The sequence below is a fragment of the Adelges cooleyi genome, unplaced genomic scaffold (assembly GCF_023614345.1).
Source record: "Adelges cooleyi isolate 19-005CV unplaced genomic scaffold, UGA_ACOO_1.1 ACOO_flye_CR_arks_rails_tigmint_CR_PRNA_2, whole genome shotgun sequence".
In the NCBI taxonomy this organism is placed as follows: domain Eukaryota; kingdom Metazoa; phylum Arthropoda; class Insecta; order Hemiptera; family Adelgidae; genus Adelges; species Adelges cooleyi.
In genome coordinates, this window is record NW_026095860.1 from 8,335,037 (window position 1) to 8,355,640 (window position 20,604).

General features: G+C 35.3%; 2 protein-coding genes across 2 annotated transcripts in view; one reads left to right on the forward strand and one right to left on the reverse strand.

The window, feature by feature from the left end:
* LOC126833784 (protein EFR3 homolog cmp44E) overlaps positions 1–4,989 on the reverse strand; it is a 39,470-nt gene extending 34,481 nt beyond the window's left edge. The window contains exons 1-3 of the mRNA XM_050565323.1: positions 4,877–4,989; positions 1,589–1,707; positions 1,404–1,517 (exon numbers count right to left, since the gene is read on the reverse strand). Coding sequence (XP_050421280.1) covers positions 1,404–1,517; positions 1,589–1,627 — 153 coding nt within the window. The 5' untranslated portion in view covers positions 1,628–1,707; positions 4,877–4,989. The remainder of the gene's footprint in view (positions 1–1,403; positions 1,518–1,588; positions 1,708–4,876) is intronic.
* LOC126833785 (uncharacterized) overlaps positions 1–20,604 on the forward strand; it is a 30,840-nt gene that overhangs the window by 8,599 nt on the left and 1,637 nt on the right. The window contains exons 2-6 of the mRNA XM_050565328.1: positions 9,052–9,168; positions 12,335–12,598; positions 13,096–14,324; positions 19,738–19,833; positions 19,926–20,190. Coding sequence (XP_050421285.1) covers positions 9,052–9,168; positions 12,335–12,598; positions 13,096–14,324; positions 19,738–19,833; positions 19,926–20,190 — 1,971 coding nt within the window. The remainder of the gene's footprint in view (positions 1–9,051; positions 9,169–12,334; positions 12,599–13,095; positions 14,325–19,737; positions 19,834–19,925; positions 20,191–20,604) is intronic.

Below are 20,604 nucleotides of genomic sequence, written 5' to 3' on the forward strand. Positions count from 1 at the left end.
TATCTAAGCACAAATAAAACGACAATAGGTAAAACATTTCTGAATTCCACATCAGCACTAAACATTTAGTAATAAAAAAGTGATTTAGATCATAAACATAGACATGGCTAATGACTACAAAAGAAGATTACAAATTTCTAAAGCTGTACAATGTTTTAGCTTTCCTCTTCTGTCTATAATAATAATATAAGTAAAAATATTCATGATTTATAGACCTAACTGCAGAATTTGAGAAGTAACTTTATAGTAGCAAAATACAACAAGAAATACACCAATCATTTATCATTTTGCCATCACGCAATGGATTGCATGCACTTAAGTGGCTTACATTAAAACATTTTTAGGAGCACTTTTAGCTTAGCATTACATTAACAAACGGTTTTTATTGTAATATTTTAACATATCTCGTAAAAAAATAAAAATCTTTCAGCAAGATTGTTTTAAAAGTTTATTTTGTAGTCGGCTGTCAATGTACGGTAACTGCGTTTTTCGGAAGTATTGAAGCAACTACTGCAGTGGTGATAATCATATTAATAATATTATCGATTCGCATGCCCTTGCCACGGTTGCTAGTAGGCGTCCCATCTTCTCAGTCGTATCGTTCACAGCTGATGTTGGTCTACCCGCCCCACCCATTACTTCTGAGATCTATCGTAAGCCTAACAAACATTACTGCTATATTATAATGTCATTATTATTATTATTACTATTATGTATTAGTTATTACTATAACATGCCGGATCGTCTACCTACACCTGTCACGCCCACAGCTCGCGCTAGATCGACTAACAGTCACACACACACATTGGTAACATAAGCGTGCGGTCCGACGTTAACAGCAGCACTGGTACTGGCGTCATCTCTTAATAGTTATTAGTATATGCCGACCCAGTAAACTATATTAATGGCCACGAAAAAATCACAAAAGTCGATCATATAGATAGCTGCTTATCTGATACGTAAAAAGTACAAAAATTCCTGACATTAATATGTGGAGAGGGGGGGGGGGGTCGCTTGTGAAATTAAGACTCTTCAAATTCCTCCGGGTTCCCACAAAATTTGGATAAAAAAGCCTTAAGCTTTATGTCAGTTTAGTTGCTGACATTTTCTTATAGTCAAGTTGCTAAACTTTACTTCCAGGCCCCAAATAATCTGCTGTACTTGCGACAATAATCAGGTGCATACGTATCGAACGAAAAAAACTCAACATTTCGAATCCAGTTACCTTTACGATGACTTTACACGACGTGCAGTTACATTTTTTAGGAGGGCTAATGAATATTATGGTTGTATCACAAAGAAAATATCCCAACTTAAATAATAAGCAATACAATTCGAAAACTCTGATAAATAGTTCTTAAGCAATTTTCACCTAGCAAAAGCAATTTAATCAACACTTTTACCTTAGATAATCTGCCAAACGACGATCGCCTGTTCCTGTGGGCTGTCAAACCATGGCCAACAGGTGCCTTATGCCCATTCGGCATATTAACTGATCGCTTAACGCATTTTGAACTCTTTGATTGCATGGAAATTTCAATTTGTTATTTTTTACTAAGAAAACAACGCATGGGCGGATATAATATACCTTTTGGTCTGAGTTCGGATACCAAGTTTTCTTTGTCATTTCTACGAGTTTTTATTTTTATTTTCTTTAATCAAAGCTTCGTAAAAAGTTTCTCGCGCGGTTCATTTAGCTGCAATTTGCTGAAATCAATACAGTAAACGCCGTTAAACATAATAATTATTTTTTATTCGCAACGTTTTATATATGTGTGCACAATTTATATTCGAATTGCTCGGTTGTTCGAAGAACGCGCTTTATTTAAGATACAACTATAAATGTGTGCAGCATCAGCAACGAAGGAGATTTAAGAATACGAAAATCCCTATAAGATACGAGGTGGTATTAACGAAAGCCTCGAGAACAAAAGATCCCAGACTCATTGTGTATGCTACCTCCGTGCATTTTACCGAAGAGTTTATGATGTACAGGACAGTCGTTAATCTGTTTTCGATGGGCCTGAATGTATGGTTGGGATGTTGTACATGCGTGTACGTGCCGATCGATGGTTCGCATCGTTACCGCCTGACTCGACCTCGGATAATAGAAATTACACCGTATAGTTGTTTGGGCAATGTACTGCAAGTCGAAGCTTTAGAGGCTGTAAGTTTATTAGAATATAATAAATCGGAAAGCGACCGAGTTCAACAATACGTATCAGTGACGCTTTATAGAGGTGCTGGAACTTTGCAAGCTGAATGTCACAGGAGACCTACCTAGCAGCGGTATTAGCTATTTGTATGTACAGGCGTCGGCTTACGTGCATTGTTTCCCTTGATGTGACATTTACACGGTACGTGTCACGTTAGAACGCTGGTGTTATTATTGTTATTATCACAACGGACAATAGCGTGTCATTGGGTTAGGTCAAGATGCGGTTTGCATAACTTTAGATGGCACAGCTAAACCAACCCGACTCTGTAGATAATTGTTAAAAATAAATTCGCAATGCGCAAATTTGAATGATACTATTGATTTGACACCAGCCGTTCTATTAATTGTCAGCGGTTTACAGTGGTATTAAAAAGGGATTATTATAAAACACTTTCTTCGTACATTTTCCCTTCTTGTGTCCATATTACGATGTAAGAGCTGTTGTCGATTCAATTGCAGGATAAGTCTTTTGTATATTATAACGCCATCAAACAACAAATTCCCCCAAGCTGCCGTTTTAACTCAACGTGATTCGCCTTATCCTATAAAACAGTCACTGCTTTCATCTCGGTGAGTTCCGAGACTAAAAAATTATACCAATGATAAACAGAGAACGGTATCGCTGAAGTATGTCTGTCCTATAGCATCGCGGGTTCGACAAAAAAAAAACAAAGTATCATACATGACGACCAAGAATAGTGTTTACAATTGCAATAAGCGCCAACTTGTAAAGTCACTAATGTACAGACGTCATTGAACATAATATATCTACCATACTAAAAATAAAAAAGTGAAAACCGTTTATTGATAATATCTGCGCCCTCTCTATAAGGATGATTGGTGTTGTATGTTGACGCCTAATGCTTAAAAGATTTTTTTAAGTTGGCGTTATACTAGTATAACATACTATCATGTACTCAAACTCGTCATTCACACACACACACACACACACACTTATAAAGGTATCTGGTATATTATATGTTTTCCAGATAATATCAGATTGCGCAAGTCGAAATTCTCGTTACACATGTGTTTGTGTGTGGTAAACGAGTTTCCGCGTTCTTATTATTATTATTATTAAGATCAGCTGAGCTGTCGATCGTTAAAACTATAAAATCCGAACCTACGTCATGTGTCGTGTGCATTTATGTTGCACTACCACAAAGTACATTAGGTATGTGGGACAGTATAGAATAATTATTGCAGTGCCGTTCAGGGACGAGTTGCGTGCACTTAACGCGCAATATGCATCGAACCAAGTGCACACACACACTTGGAGATGACATTCGCATAAAAACGCCCATCCCATACACATAACAATCAACGGCTTCCGTCGTCCGCCGCAACGCTGTTGGGTTTGGTTGAGATATTTTCTTCTCTTCGTTCGACCTGCAGAAGTTAATGCGTTGAAAATAAAAATAATAAACCTTTTTGTACACTCCAAGGACGACACAGCCACGGGCATAGACAATGACAGTAAGAATATTATTAGGTATAATAAACTCGACAATGAAGTCGTTAGCAATAATAACAACAACAATACTCATGTAGAAGAAAGATTGGGTGACAGCAATGGTCAACGAAAAATTATTTTAGTTATTGGCGATTGTAGAGCTTTGGTGTACATTTGTATAACTAAAGGAACGAAGAACCTAACACTGTAAGGCTATGAAAAATGTTATGAATCACTTATTTGACTTTGTTTGTACATTGTAATTAAAACGCAATATTTTCAAATTTGAATTAATTTTAAAATCAGGAACACCGACTACACAAAACTACATTTTGAGTTTTAGCTGATAAAATTGCCAATATTTTTTGTTAAAAAATTACTTTTAGTATTTTGCTTCCTCAAAAAAGAAGCTATGGTCCATAAAACATTTGTTTTTTGAATCTTGGGATAGGGGTAAGATCATATGTAATCTTATCAAAAATGGTAAAAGCGACAAAGGATCTAACAGCGTTCTTTAATAGAGCTACACATTTTAAAACATTGCTTACATTTCAGGCCATATATAGTATTAACTAGATATGTAAGTACGCTTCATGATATTAGTAATAAACAAGGTATATTTAATTCACAATCAGTTTTATTTCAAGAGTACAATTTTGGCATAGTTTTCAAATAATGTGTCTATCGATATTTGTATTAACTTATGGGTTCTGTTTTTTTTAAGTGGTAACTTTTAAGAACTTAGAACTCTACACCATCTCTACCTTACTGCGGAATTGCGTCTACGCCTACAGACGTTTTTGCGTTGTAATATGTCTGTTTTATTTGTAATATGAACAGAACAAACTAATGGATAAATAACTCCAATAATTCCAAATGCTCCTAAGCAATTTTCGAAGTATATTGTCGTCTATTGTCTGAAGTCGACCCTGTTTTAAGTCGAAAATGGACATTTCTGTTTTAACTCCGTCCCTGAAATCTGCGGGGCCTTCGTCTCGGATGTGAAACAAAAACATGTAAAGAACTGGCATAACTAGTAGGAACGGTCCCCAAATTGGGAACGCGGACCTTGAGCGGTTGTTCGCGTTCTTCTGTTTGACCGTTTTGGTCACGAAAGTAGCATAACACGATATAACAAAAAACGACTGGATAGTATAGGACATAGGTATAGGTAATAGGAATACACGTGCATTACACACACTTACTGGTACATTTCCTCCGTATCGGTTTCAACGTCCACTGTTTGCTGCAATAGTGATTCCACGATCCGGTGCTGTTCAGCCACGTACGGCGTCCGTCCGCCAACGACAGCAGTCCACCGACATTCTGCACTAATACAATATAACAGCAGTGAGTGATACAAATCAAAAATTGCCGCTCACAGATTAAAAATATACCAGATTTACAGTACGAAATACTGTGAAACATATTATTATCTACCTATGGCGCCGTTTTTGTTTACTCGTAACACCTTTTGACAAACTCGTCGAATGCATCAATGTGGCGCACGTGTGTTTGAACAATTACAAACCACACTTGCGCCAACCGTGCACGGTGAGTTTTTTTCAAGTACAAGCCAACGCAGAAGCAATTTATCTGATCAATAATAATCTGATAATATCTGATTTTTAATGAGCAAAATATGATTAAAAAAAACATTGTGTGCGACTAACAGCTATACAAACCACGGATGGCGCAACGGTCTTACAACAAGCGTGGGCCGGACACCGTATTAATAATTTTCAGAATTTTGCCTAACCCTTTTTAGACATTTCCTCGGCTGTATGGTCTGTGGAGAGTTTTCGACAGAAGAGCTCTGCTCTGCTAACTGCTGTTCGTTATTTTACTATGTTATCTGTGTATACTTATTGTAGTGCAAGCCTACTGGTATAATGTGGGTCACTAGGATTTTACGGATTTATAAATAAACATTTTGTATAATATAAAACCGTCAAAACTTCGTGGCCTCTTAACACATATTATTAAACTATATTCGCCGGCGGCAGAAAAGAAATGAGTTAAGTTTTTCCATACGGACTTACTCTGTGATAGTATGCTGTGACGTGCAGACCAGAAGCAGATCTGTCTGTGGATCTATCGGCTACTTTTGTAGTAACGTGTACCAAGACGGCGGACGGAACGCGATACCGACCGTTATTAGGCGCCTATCATACTTGCTGTTAATAAAACATCATTTATATAAGTATGTACGATTAGCTAAAAACGCGAAAAGTACATGGATGTATAACAATACAAAATGGCTATGGCGTACGCCCATCCGAGTCGATCAATCACTTCGGCACTAGTCGCCGTTACGCACCGTTTGTATACACTAAAAATATTATTGAGTATATTATAATACGGTAATATGCGTACAAACAATTACATATTTTATTTATATTATCAGTCTAATACATATCGATAATGTTATTTTGAATATAACAACAATGCAAAAAACCATACAGACTAATATCTTCTTGTCTTCCTTTAAAACTCATGTGCTAGTACAAAAAAAAATTCGTGTTCAAACTCAAAGCACATCAATAATGAAATTAATCGATGTTATGAAGTATATCTGGAGATAGGTGTGTGTGTGTGCGTGGTAGCGATCAAGCGTGGGCGAAACTCTTCCATCTCTTTCTTGAACCGCACGAGCACTCTAATTGACCTTGACGGATTCGATCGAATGAATGTTATTACTTATTAGCAACACAGTAAGAAAACTCTCTGATTTGACGGCTGATATAGCGTAACACATGTATTATAAAATACAGGCACATAGAACGGCCTTCGTCATCAGGTACAACGGTTAATGATAAACAAATATACTGAAAAAATAATATATATTTATATTTTATCTATATGTTAGCAACTTAAGCGCGTCAAAAGTTTTGGGCCCATTTTAACCTATATTTAACAAAATAACAAAAATGACAAATTTAGATTATAAATTTGTCTAAATCAACGTTCTAAGACGTTCAAAACGTACCCCCAGAACAGCTAAACCCACAAACGTGTTGGACAACTTTGACTTGAAAAAATTGGTTTAACGATATTTTTCAAAATTAAAACTTGTAGTTCAGCTTATACTCTATAGAGTTATAGAAAACCTATATCTATAGACAACAACATTTTTGTGAGTTTATGATTGGTTTGTCCTACTATTTACAATGTAAAAATGTATTTTTTTAATAAAACACTATTTTAGAAAACGTGTTGATTACCTAAGCTGTTTTAGTTGAATATATATTTAAAAGTTGTAATTGGTGCAAAAGCTAGTTTCGATAAAATGTATCAAAAGCTAGGTCGAGAGAGCTGAAATTTAAACGTGATTTTTGTCATAACGAATATTTGACAGAAGAGCAAAGAGAAAAAAATGTGTTCAACACATATATTTTTTTTTTTATAATATTCTGTCGTCAAAATGATTTATTATTATAGACTTTCTTTTATAGTGTTATTTTTAGTTTGACACTTACACATTTTACAGTCGACATAAATAAATATTACATTGAAAAGACGGCACTATACGAATAAATAATACTTATAGATAAAGGATTTTGACTCGGATAGTTTACAATATTATATCAGAACTATAATTATTGTAAAAAAAGGCATATGATGATTTTGTAAAAAAAAAAACAAAAGTTCTATTGCAAGGGTGAGGGAGTATGGACAATTATCGTTTGCTTCACCAATACACATCGTTGACCGCATTATTACACGTCAGAGTATCCAGTCTCGTCGGTCATGGTAATAATTTCTGAAAAAAATTGTTTAAAAATGATTCAAAACTTATGACGATGATAGCGCATTTGGGGTAATAGGCGGAGGGGGAGGTGCGGTTAAGCGTGGGCGACACCGCCGCGAATTTCGTGTGGGCCACACCGGCGGTCCTCGGGCTCCGATACCCGGGTTACCCTACATGGACAGTACCGGCAATGACGCAATAGTCCACCTGACTCCTACCTCAACTTGCCTACTATAATACCAAATCGTAGCAGTCGTAGCACATACGAAACAAGTAGAATAACTCGAAGTCCCTTACTTATATGCTGAACGCTATCTCCGTTTTGTTTTATAACCCGTGAAATCTACACGGCGAATAATTATGACCCGTCGCACTTTTTTATTTATTTTTCTTTCATTCTTGCATTCCCCGACGACCCACACGCCAGATAAACATTTAAAAACTTATTACTACAGAGATAACGCGGGTCAACATTTACTTCAATCATATTTTTTGATCGTTAAAATAATGTAATCAGACCAATTCAAACCGCTAATATAAATAATTTCTATAACACAGAACCTGATTTTTAAAAATATTTTGCAGTACATCCATTACTTAGCAACGACCATATACATACATGCATGTAAAATAACTATTGTTGTTCTTAAAACAAACTGTATTAATCCAATGTACGTATAATTCCTTGTTTTATATAACGTAAAGCAAAATGTAAAATTTAATAAGAAAGTCGAGTAGTATAACTGAGTTTTTTAGTAAAATGAGTTTAAATAACTCGTATTATACCCTATCATAAAAGATTAGTTTGTAAAAATAATTTTAAAAAAAAATTGGGCCCTTAGGAAAAAATAAAAAAATGTTTTTTCTAGTTATCCGACAATTGTGTTAATAATAAGTGAACATGTACTAGATTGGTCCTTTTAAATCCGGAATACAGCTGTATTTATCATTATATATATTATAGAACATAATAAAGTCAACCTTTGATAAAAAATAGAACCTTAACTTATAGGTATCTCCAAAACTAGATCTGGCCGAAACAAATGGTTCTATTTTTGAAAACTAATGTATATGTTGAATGTGTTCAAGAATGAGTCAAGTTGTAAAGCAGCAAACTGTGTATTTAACTGTGTTGTAGATACATGACTCAATAACTATTATAATCGATTTAATTACACACAAAATTGGCTTACACGGAAAGATGTGACGGAAGCGTTGACCTTTTTTATTGACCCCTTTTTTAATTATACTTTGAAAAGTTTAAAAACAGCTAACTGTGTCGATATTTTACTATTCATTTATAAGTATTTGAGAATTTTTTAATTACCAGAAAGTATTAAAACGTTACTCAGCTGCGAAATCTACGATGACCCTTCTAGGACACATTGAACAAATCAATTGTAGTTACTTCATTGGCTAATCGGTATTGCCGCCCGTCGGTAGATATTTTACATTTTTATAACTCCCCCTACTTACGCATAGCTTCGGAGTTGCATAAGAACCTAGCTGATTTCCTGTACAACATTTGGATTGTAGAATCCTGCGCTTGCTACTGCAATCGACGATAAAATACATTGTTGTTTTTTGTATTTTTAATAATATAATAATTGTATTTTTTCCCCCGAACAGATCTTGGTATAAACTCCGCAGCCATGCTGGACGTGAGCCGATCCGATTCGCAGAGGTCCGACTCGTCGACCAGACCTCGGGTGTCGTTTAACCGGGATGTGCGCATCAAAAAAATCGGTAAGTAAGCATTTACACATAGGATAGATTTATACCGTGCACACGCATAAATTAATGTAAAACATAATAATATACAGACAAGACTGTCCTAGAAAGTCTTACGCGGTATTCGGCATTCGGCGGTGTAACGACAAAGTAAAACGTGTCTGTCGTTTTCGCGCTAAAGTGAAATGCAATTTTAATAATTATATTATTGTTGAAGAAGAAAGGAAGGGGGCAGAATATTCACGTTTGAATTTGATAAAGAAATGCCCAATATGGTACCTATAGGCTACATATATTCCTAAGCCTACAGAACCTTAATGGTAATGTTATTGTGAAGAGAGGTTAGGAAAGGTATTACAGTGGTTAGGCCACGATCAGCGAATCAATCATTGTTAATTGCAAACTGAAAAAGACAAATGATAAACATTTTTATTATTATAGTCTATGAAAATTTGTTACCTATCGTTTTCAGACTTCAGAGCGCCCATTCACGAACGACGTTGAAGTAATAAAAGTATTCCAAACATATCAGGACACTCTGTACTATATTATATTTATTCGGAATACCGCATATTTCCCCGGCATGTCTTCATTATCTGTGTAAATAACATTATAAACTTTAGCTCTATATACTATGACGTTAAACCTTAAAAACCCTCCGATAAAAAACGTTCAGTACAACCTACGATATACTGTCTTATATGCCGGTAGAAATCCATTACAGATTATAGAATGAACGTAGAGATACGGTGTAGGTTTGGCGAATAAGACTCTACGTTGGACATTGATTGATGATGGTCCAAAAAAAAAAAAATCAAATAAGTAAAAACATCATTTCGCGGAACCTCCTCAAAACGAAACAACCTCAAGGAATAGAAGTTGAAATAGTTTGATTTCATCCATGTTGAAATTGAAATAAATAAATAACACTATGACTCTTTCATATTATATTATGATCGACGGAAGTAATTGGAAGGGGAGGGGGATCTGAATCAACCAAGTATTAAATTGTTCAGTCCCCGAATTCATTCAAGGTTAAGTTAAATGTCTATTGAATGAAATTTCTTTTGACAAAAACTGTCATTGGTCCTGTCGGTTTTCGTTTTAAAAATTTACTTTGGGATTTGTCACTTTGCGCATAGGCACAATATCCGGAAGACTAAATATCAACGTGAACATTGTACTACAGGTTTGCTTCGTAAGATAAAACGCAAATAATACAAGTAACCGGTGTTTGTGTAAAATAATTTAATAGGCGATATACATATAAAAAAAGTGTCAGAAGCGCCCGACCTATTAGGATATGCTGTAGATCCATTATAAGTCAGAAGGCCGAGGAAGAGGCGGCGTCCAATGTCACTGGTGTGTTTACGGCCACATGGCACAATATGTCAACCTATTTACTTTATTTTCCTAACGTTAATCGCCCGACTATTTTAATATAATACACACACACAAACTTAAACACACACACACATATATATATATATGTAGTTATATATAAATCGTTAAACTGCAACGAATAAGGAACTCCATTTTTATCAATTTTGTTCATAAATTATTTTGTACTACCAAGTTGACTATATAAAAAGGATAAATCCAACGTTTAAACGGCTGAAAGCGACACATGTCAGTTTTTAATTTTTGTTGCAGTAAAGCAGCATAGTCTTGGACGATATGCTCCTTTTTTACCGTAAATCGACTTGTAATAATTATTTTTATATAAATAAAAGCGATAAAAATATATTTAAGTAATTTGATAGCCTAACAGTGTAATTAAAAAAATAATAAATAGAATGTTTCATTAACAAAATATTCAAATTTGACATACGATGTATGAGTTATAAAATGTATTATAAGTTATAAGTTATAACTATATATTATGTTACCTATTAAAAACTTACTACTTACCTACTTAAAATAAACAAGATACCACAAAAAAAAATACAGTTTTTATTATTTAATTGGGATATTGTTTACTACGGAAAAGAGTCTTGTCCTTGAATAGGAACATTAGTTTAAAAATATGTAATGTTATTTTTTTCATTCCATTTAAAATACTATTTTTAAGCAGTTGATTAAAATATTGTATTTTTTCTTGAAATATTTGAATTAATTGAAATCATGTCCATTTTTGCTATACGGGAATTCATTTAATATATTATAAAAAATATTCTATGCAAAATAAATCACAATTTGATTTTCCCTTTTTGGATGCAGCTGTTTTTTTTACTCTTCGCCTTGTTTGTTAAAATTTGAATCAAGTTATTGATACGGCCCGTGATACATAAAGCATTATTTAATAGTGTACTTGAAATACAGTTTAAGTAACTTTAAAAAAAATACTTATTGACATTAATTAACGAAAAAAATCCATCAGAGAAACATCGAAATTAAAAAAAAATTAGGTACCTTGATTATAAAAAAAAGCAAAACTCACATTTTGTAACTTTTAGCAAATGGACTTTTAAGTTCTTATTATTCATAATTTTTCTTAGAAAACTCTTCAAACTTATTTTACATTCTTGTCGTAGATGTGATTTTTTTTACACAATATAAAGATTTACATGTTACATGTATAGTAGTACAATTTCAGTAGAATTAATTTTTTTTTTACCTACCAAATACTGACATGGTCCTTTTAGACTCAAGGTTAGATCCAATATCTTAGTAATTATTTAGTAAGACTAATATCTGTACTTCAGAACGTAAGCCTGTAAAAAGGATCATAAATTGGTTAGGATTTACGTTTTTATAATCAAAGTAAATTACAAAATCAGAATTTTTAACGGAATTCCGTTGGCATGGCTTGGTGCAAAATCAGTTTTTACATGCAAAACTATAATTAACTAAATAAAGTGTTAGGTTCTTCTAATGTACAGTTATTTGTTAATATAATGTAATATCAATTTTTTATATTTTTAGTATTACATTTAATAGTATCAAAAATTGGGGGAGGTGGAGGTATTTGGTTTTCAAGAGGTGTAGTTAATTTAGTTTTTTGTAATTTATCAGTATAATATGTCTAGTGAATTATTGCAGAATCCAAAGTGCAAACAGTTATTATTATTATTATTTATAATTATGTGTGTTGCAACATGTGCGTGCACTTGCAATATAATAATTAATGACGTGTAATATAATTTGACGATATCCGTTTGGTTTTGTTGCATGTGCGAAGGCAATTCGGACGCGGCGAGCATCGTGGAAGCGTTGGCCGGAGATGGTGAGGGCCATTTGGTGCCCACGCCGGTTCGCCGGGAGAAGATCAAGGCATCCAAGCGAGAACTGGCGTTGGAGGCTGACCGAGTACTCAAGCAAGCGGACAGCGTAGCCTCGCTGCACTCGGCTGAGCCGCCGAGGAGACAGCAGAGACACAAACCGGATGGGCTGCAGCGGAAATCCAGCTTTGGAGGGACGGATTCGAAAAAATGGAATTCTGAAGGTATGCAGTATAGACAACATCATTAACAATAGCCTAAAATACATCTTAGAAAATCGTAGCCCTAATTAATAACCCTATTTTATAGGTATTGCCTAGCGCATCATGCTTTTTTAAAACAATTTCCCACACTTTATGTATAGGCTATAAGAAATGTTATGAACTTTTACGGCAGTATACCGTTTAGCATTAATTATAAGAACGATCGATTTAAAAATAGATTTTACTTTTGTTGCTTGCCAAACACACATTATTGGCCCAATTTACTGAAAGCCTCGTTTTAAGCATTTTCAGATTTCCATTTAATTAGAGGTATGATGTTTTCTACTTATAATATATTTGTTGAATCTGAAAAATGTTGTGTAGTGTATGAGATATTATTTTAAATCGCTTTTAAAGTGATTCTGCAAAGTATATTGACTTTTTGTATTACACATCGGTTTGATTCATAAACACAATATAAACGAAGTATAATGTACTTTTTCGTTTGTATGGAACAGGTAAACTGGCATCGTATAGTTCTCTAGACAGGCCCAAGAACAGGATTAAAAAACGGGAACACACGTGGGAAGATAACAACGACTCGTCATCAACGGCCGACATGACGTGGCCGAGAAAATCGTCGGGCAGCAAATTGAAGAGGAGTGTGAGCGATGTGAGTGACCGTACTAAACCGTTGATCAACGGTCAGGGCAAGGATCAGGACAAACGATCAATATCGCTGTTCGGTACTATCGAGCGGATCAAGAAGAAGCTCAACAACAACAACAACAACGTCAATAACAAAACTAGCTCGACGAGTAGCTATACGCCGGACAGGACCCCAAGAATGACGGAACCTCCGCCACCGCCGCCGCCAATTCGCGGCAAAAAGCAGCTGTCGCCTATCATCGAGTCGTCGCCCAGGGACGAGTATTTCAAATACTCCAACGATCCATTCGACGGCATGCCGTCACCGTCCCGTCCTGTTCGTCGCGGCCAGAAGGTCGACCGGATTGTCCGGCAGCTATCCGGTGAGCCTCCGCGGCCGCCGCCAAAGCTGAATCGGCCAGACGCCGTCGCCCACGTGCAGCACAACGGCAACGAGCCGTTTTCGTACACGGCTACGGCGGCGGCGGCGTCGCCCACCATCGTCCACCTACCGGATGCGACGCAGGACGACGGTCATCAGTACCGCACGGCCAACACCATGGACGACACGTGGCTATCGTATGAAGATCTGAGCCACCGGAGGGACGCTCTCGAGTCCAGACTCCAGAAACGGGCGGCGTCTACGTCGACCATCCGGCCAACGGTGGTACCCGCCACGCCGGACACGTACGCTACGTTGTACAAAAAGAACGAGACGCTCGGCGGCGGCGACCGGTACTTTGAGCGCAAGATCGTCACCGAGCACCGGTTCGCCCGGCGTACACCCAGACTGTCCGGTGAGGATGGCGACACGGTAGACAGGCCGTCCCGGACGGCGGTCGGCGGCAGACCTACGGTGGTGTCCCGAAACAACGTATCCGTCGTCAACGGTCCGTCCTCACTCGGCGGCGACGGGGGCCACCGGTCGACTGGAAAACCCGCCAAGAAACGGTCCCGATTGGACAAGTTTAAGATGCTCTTCACTGGGTCGTCAAAGGAAAACAAACGACCGCCGTCGTCCAAGGTGTCCAACTCGGATCCAGAGTCATACACCTCATCGACCGTTCGCAAACGTTACAACGTATACACGGGAGACAACGTGAGTACTGCTCAATACAAAGTTAACACATAAGAGATTTTAAAAGACAATAGAAGAGTTATTATAATACGAGCTAGTAGCTAATCAGACAGTGAAACTAACGTACAATATTGTTAGCTGGTGTATCCGGTAGACAAAGTCGGGCAAATTTCGGATTTTTAAGATTTAAATTAAATTTAAAAAAAATAGGATACTGAAATGTTCAACTATTTTTTTTAACATAACCATGAACTAAATAGTTTTGAGTTGGGTATTTTTAAAATTCTGAAAATTCAATTCTGCAGTTAAGAAATGACAGATGTGAATAGAAATTTCACACATCATTTATTTTTATAAACAAACGATTCTTCCATTATTAACTGTGTAACGGGGACACTTGACACCCCGTTACCACTCGTCCTAAAATACGCTTACTGACATCTATCAATAAGGAGTTGTTCTCTCAAAATGTACATCAGAGACAGCCTATACTTAATACATACTTTGTTTGTTGGGGAATAATATATATTTAATAACTTTAATCATAGTATACACCTGTGAATAGGTCAACGGGTAGGTCACTTTTGGTTTACCTCAAGACACTATGTATTTAATATTATTCAAATTTATTCTGATGTATAAGCCTTAGCTCTTGCCGCCAGTTCATTTTTAACGAAATCAAGTCCTTTTAAGTAAGTACTAAATCCATCATACCAAGTCACCAACAACAATTATCTATTATTCTTTGGGTTATTTATTTTACCTATATTAAATAGTTCAATTATTAAATTTCACTGACCGAGAGTAGAGAAAAGAGACTGTAGCTAACAATGCCACTTAGGATCATAGGTAAACAAATTATAAGTTTAGAAGTGCGGAGCTACTGATGTTAAGGTAGGTATGAACGTATTAGTCGAGTGTGTAATCCGAGCATTGTTTCTATTGTTCTCTTAGTTATGCTTAAGTCTAAAAGTAGTGTAGTATTACAATGAATTTAATGTGCGTGTGTGTACTGCGGTCATCTGTTGACACACATCTCACCGGGATAGGAGGGCCTAGGAAACGATCCCATTCTAGGCAGCGAGATTAATTTATACAAACGTTCAAGGTGAAATCACATTGAGTAACCCGTCGATGAATCCAAAATAAGGAAACCCAACGTTGGATCCCACACACAAGTACATGAAACAATATTAAAAAGGCGGCAGAGTTTTTAATAACAGATAATAAGCTTGAAATGGAAAATTAAATTATTTGTAAATGTGCATTTTAAATGACAAATAGTCGTCCTTGAATAGCCAATGTTCAGCCGCTATAAAGAGAGAGAAGAGATTTTAGAAAAAGGCAGATAACTTGTTTTGCTTAAAGAGCAAGTGGTAAATAAATAGAAAAATTAGAAAAGTACTTAGAATCAGATGTGACGAGCAGAATAATTTAAGATTGGATTAGGTGGAAAAAGGCAACAGGGGTGTTGCTATCACCAAAAAAAGACATTTAGAGTGAGAGAAACACTTTACAAAACTGTAAAATAATTTATAAAGGTGAGTGTTGGGTTTTTATTGAGAAAGATGAAAGAAAATGCAAATAGTTGAAATGATAATGTTGAGATAGATGTGTGGAGTGGAGGTTAGATAGATTTAAGAATGAGTATACAAGCCAATAAAAAAAACAAGAGTAGATTATGATGGGGTTAAAAATTTTTAAGAAATAGGGAGAAATTATATAGTTAAACAAATAATTTCACACCTTTTGGAAAAAGAAAGATCAACACGTTTTCTTCCATGATTCGATCGTTAACAATCAAAAAAGCCATTTTCTATCACACCATAAACAAACTAAGAGTAAATATAACGTGCTAAGAGTAGACAGATCTAAAGGAACATAAAGTATTATTCCAATAAGTTGAGACCCGATAAGTTATTTCTTCTAGTTAGTTCTGATATTCCTAAGTAATACTCGCCTGGCTTATTATGTAATTATTGTTTAAAGAATTAATATAGTGTTCTAATTCCTACCCTTCTAACATTATAAATTGGCTTCTAAACAGTTCCCATAACTATTCCTGAATTTTTTACACCTAATTTTATCACCGAGATTTGTTGTGGTGTCGAAGAGTATTGTACTCCACACAGACATTTTTTTAGTCTTTTAGATACTAGGATTTGTTTTTCACGCGAATCAGTGCAGGTTTTTATAAGTTTTTCCCTAAAGTATGCAAATATTATGAATGCTTATTTTGTTAATGATATTTTGTTATTACAAATTATAATGTTTAAAAGCGAATAATCTTACTTAACTAACATTACATAAAAAAAAAAAATAATAATAATAATAGTTAAGTAAATAATAATTAAAGTACAACCAGGTACTGTAACACCGTCTAAACCAGTACATAGTAAAACAACAAAGTCCGAACCAAATATACATACTTCAGATATAAATCAACAAAAAAAGAAGTTAACAAAGTTGGGTCAAATCAAAGGTAGTAAAAAAGTCAGTAGGCGCAAAGTTGTTTTAAATTCACATTAAAGAAAACGCTTCGATGCGAATTTTTGCATACTAGAATCCACTTTGGTAATTTCTTACTGTCCTCGTTTAAACAGTGGTTGCCGGTTGGTTCAGACTGTGCTGCATTTTCACTATTTGCAAATTCGCATCGAAGCGTTTGATTGTGACGAAATCACATTCAGATTTGTACTGATTGATTTTAATACTTATGTACCACGGTTGAAATATATTGTTGCTGCGTGAGTCTTCCTTGATCTCGGTGTGATGACAATACCGTTTTTAACGGTATAGAACCGATGACCGGATAATTTCTACACACGAATCGCCGACTATCATTATGCAATACCCACACATTAGGTACTGTGCATATACTAATATAATAGGCAATATTGTGGTGTACCTTTATTTGGACCGATACCACCGGTAATGGTCAAAACACCCGAAAACAGGTTTATCACGCTAACGTACAATTCATAATAATAATATATAATAATTTATAATAATAATAATATTCGCCATAACTGCAGCAAACGTCGCCCTTTCTCCTCGCGTTAGTGTCCAGTAAGAAAATGCATTTCGGTCGTACCAACACCTTTTAACAAGGCGTTAGGCGTATACCTATGGGCTAGTTTGCCAAATTCAAAAAATATATTATATTATATATGTGTACAAAAAGTCAGGCTGCTACGGTATTTTCTTTACAATACAATTATATAATATAGCAAAGTATAGAGGTAGTTGATAATTGTTAATTAATGCTTTCTCTGCACGAACAGTACATAGTATTATTATATACATCTGTATAAATGTTATAACATATTCTCGTGTGAACGTTGTGCACATATATAAGTAACCGCGGTCTAACCTGGATGTCCATATATGCACGCACGACGGCCATCCGGTGCTCCACCTGTGATCGTTGTTTGTCCTCGTCCATCCTTGGCGACGACCTCACCGGCCGCAAATCAAATTAAAAAAACTCATAACATTTAAAAAATAAAAAGAGATTTGTAGAATGATTTTCGTTAGCTCTCGCACACGCATATATTGGAATGGTATCGATATATTAAAGTGAAGACATCAGATCGCAGCTGGTCGCCGTTAAAACATAATAAGTAGGTACACCAATCCTTTAGTATGTAGGTATAATGTACGATTCTAAAACTACAAAAACAATTAACAGTATCGGTGACACTGAACACACCATGTTCAAAGATAAATATTACGCCACGCCACTATACGCATTCAATTGCACTACTTAAAATACTCAGTTGGGCGGTGTGTGTGTCTTAAGTCGGATATACAATGTATTGTAAAAAAAGTTAAAACTTATGTTTTTACTTAACTGTTGCTCGGGTCGTAGATAAGGTTCATTCAAATATATACGGGCAATGCCCGTGTATTGATTTGAGCGAATTTTTTTCATAATCAAGTTGTAGTTTTGGGAAATCTAATCTATAAAAAAATTAAAAGATTACTTAAGTGCTGATAATATTATATATAAAACCCATTCCTCCTACCGAAATTTAAGGTAAACAACTATAAAGATTTTAACTTTAAAACTTAAGAAACTCTGAAATAAAATGGATAATATCGGGTCTTATGGATATTTTAGAATAGAATTATAAAACTATTGCTTCATATTAAATTCTGAGTTAGAATAATAATAATCAGAATCATCATGTAAATTCGACTTCCATTTAAAAATACTACTATAAAATGTCTGTTATTATTCATTATATTTAATTATTATTTCTATAGATTATCGTATTATCTTATTATTATTCAAATTTGAATGTGTTAAAGCATTCATGGATTGAAATATATTATTATATTTAATAGTTATTTTTCTAATAGAAACCACATATCTGATCAAATCTGAATTATCAGGTAAGCTATGTTTACAACCATATTGTAAACTAACATCACAGGTTTTTTTAAACATATTTTTAACAAAAACCAATTTGTTAATTAAGATTAGCTACATTAATATTTTGTAAAATAATCTGTTACCTATAATTGTTGCTAAATTTATGAAATTATATTACAAATCAAATGTTTAAACACCGAAATTGGCATATTCTTAAAAAAATAAAATTCAGCGTATATTTTTTCAATAATATTTAATTTTTAATAACAGTTACCAATTAACAAATCAGTTGACATACCGAAGATACTGGTGCCGCATTTGTATTGTTATACCCTATCGAGTACAATAAACAAATTAAATATTATAGTAGAGAAATAAAGATAACCATAGTTTAATTGCTCATGAGTCATGACGATTAACAGAAGTAGTACTAATTATTTTTAACTCGTATTCTTTCGTGAGATGCATTTGGTCGTGTTCATAGTGTAAATTGAAAAATGTATTTTTTTAAGCCTGGCAATATCCAAATCGTGCCGCCGCGCCGTGACGTCCAATATGTACCATTCGAATCTTGCCTTTTTTGGAGAGTAAAAATAAACAATTTCAAAACTCTGAGCGCTTTTATGTTAATATTATTTTACTACGGTTTTTTCCTTTACCCTTTCTCACCCAGCATTTATTACCCAGAGTCAGCAACGTTTAGGTAATCAAAAAAAAGTACCTTCTCAGCTCCTCCGCATCGAAGCTAAAATTGTTTAAAACACTTACATTTTTTTTAAATATGATAGACTATCGAAATCGAATGTTGCAGTCTTCGGTCGCTGTAATTTGTAAGCTAGAGAGAGATTTCTAAAAAGAAATTATAAAGGCAATACAGTTGTTTTACGATCGGGTTTTTATGTTAGGTGACTACAATTTTTTTGGAAGTACTATTTTAATCTGCATTCTATTCCAAATTGCTCAGATAAACCCTCTAGTATCTGTCAGGAATTTAGAGTAATAACTATAAAAACAACATCTATACTGTTGGTCATAGCCTTTCGATTTATATTACAGGGTCAGAGGAAGCATTCGCCAAATAAACACTCAGAGAAGTCTGCGAACAACCCGTGGTTCAAGTCTTTGGACAGGTTCGGCAAGAAAAACAACAAGGTAGACCTAACACTGTTATTACAAACAATTTTGAGAATTACAGGGTCTTCAAAATTGATTTTTGTTTTATAAACTTTTTGATCGTGTTTTAGAGGTCAAAGACGTTCACGTCTGGCAGCGAAAACGACGACGAGGTCAGAGTTCACCGAATAAACGATAGAAACAACACAACGAGGTCGACAGCCAGGTCCTATCACAGCGTGGGTAATCTCAATTCACTGGACATGGACCATTCGCCTCCCAGGAGGATGACTGAGAAAAGGCATTCGCTTATAGACAGCTCAGCCGGCAGCACTACCGAAGGAGATAGTAGTCAAAAATCGCATAAGTCCACCGTGTATCTCCACGCGACAACAGGTACGGTACACCTCCAAAAAACCTTGTCTTATTATCCCCTAGTATTTAGAAGGGGGGCTGTAGGCCACACCTTAAGCAAAAGTGCGAGGTTCGGTATTAATATAAAGAGCTGTCAAAAGCTAGTTCAAAATCATTGTAATACAATGTTAAATTTTATTGGTATACTTTAAAGGAGCTTGCAGGACTTTCGGCGGCACCAAAAGGCTACCGATAGTATATTCAAAGCTATGTCAATCCTAATACTTAATAACACGCGCACGCTTATTCTACAAAAGATGAGAGGATACCTCTCATTGGACGGTTCTTATATATTTTTAAACCAGTTATTTCTTAACCTTTTTTTTTCATTCTCGTGACTCGTGTCCGAATTGAGTACCTCTCCATTAGAGTCCGAATTGTCCATTGGAATCTAAT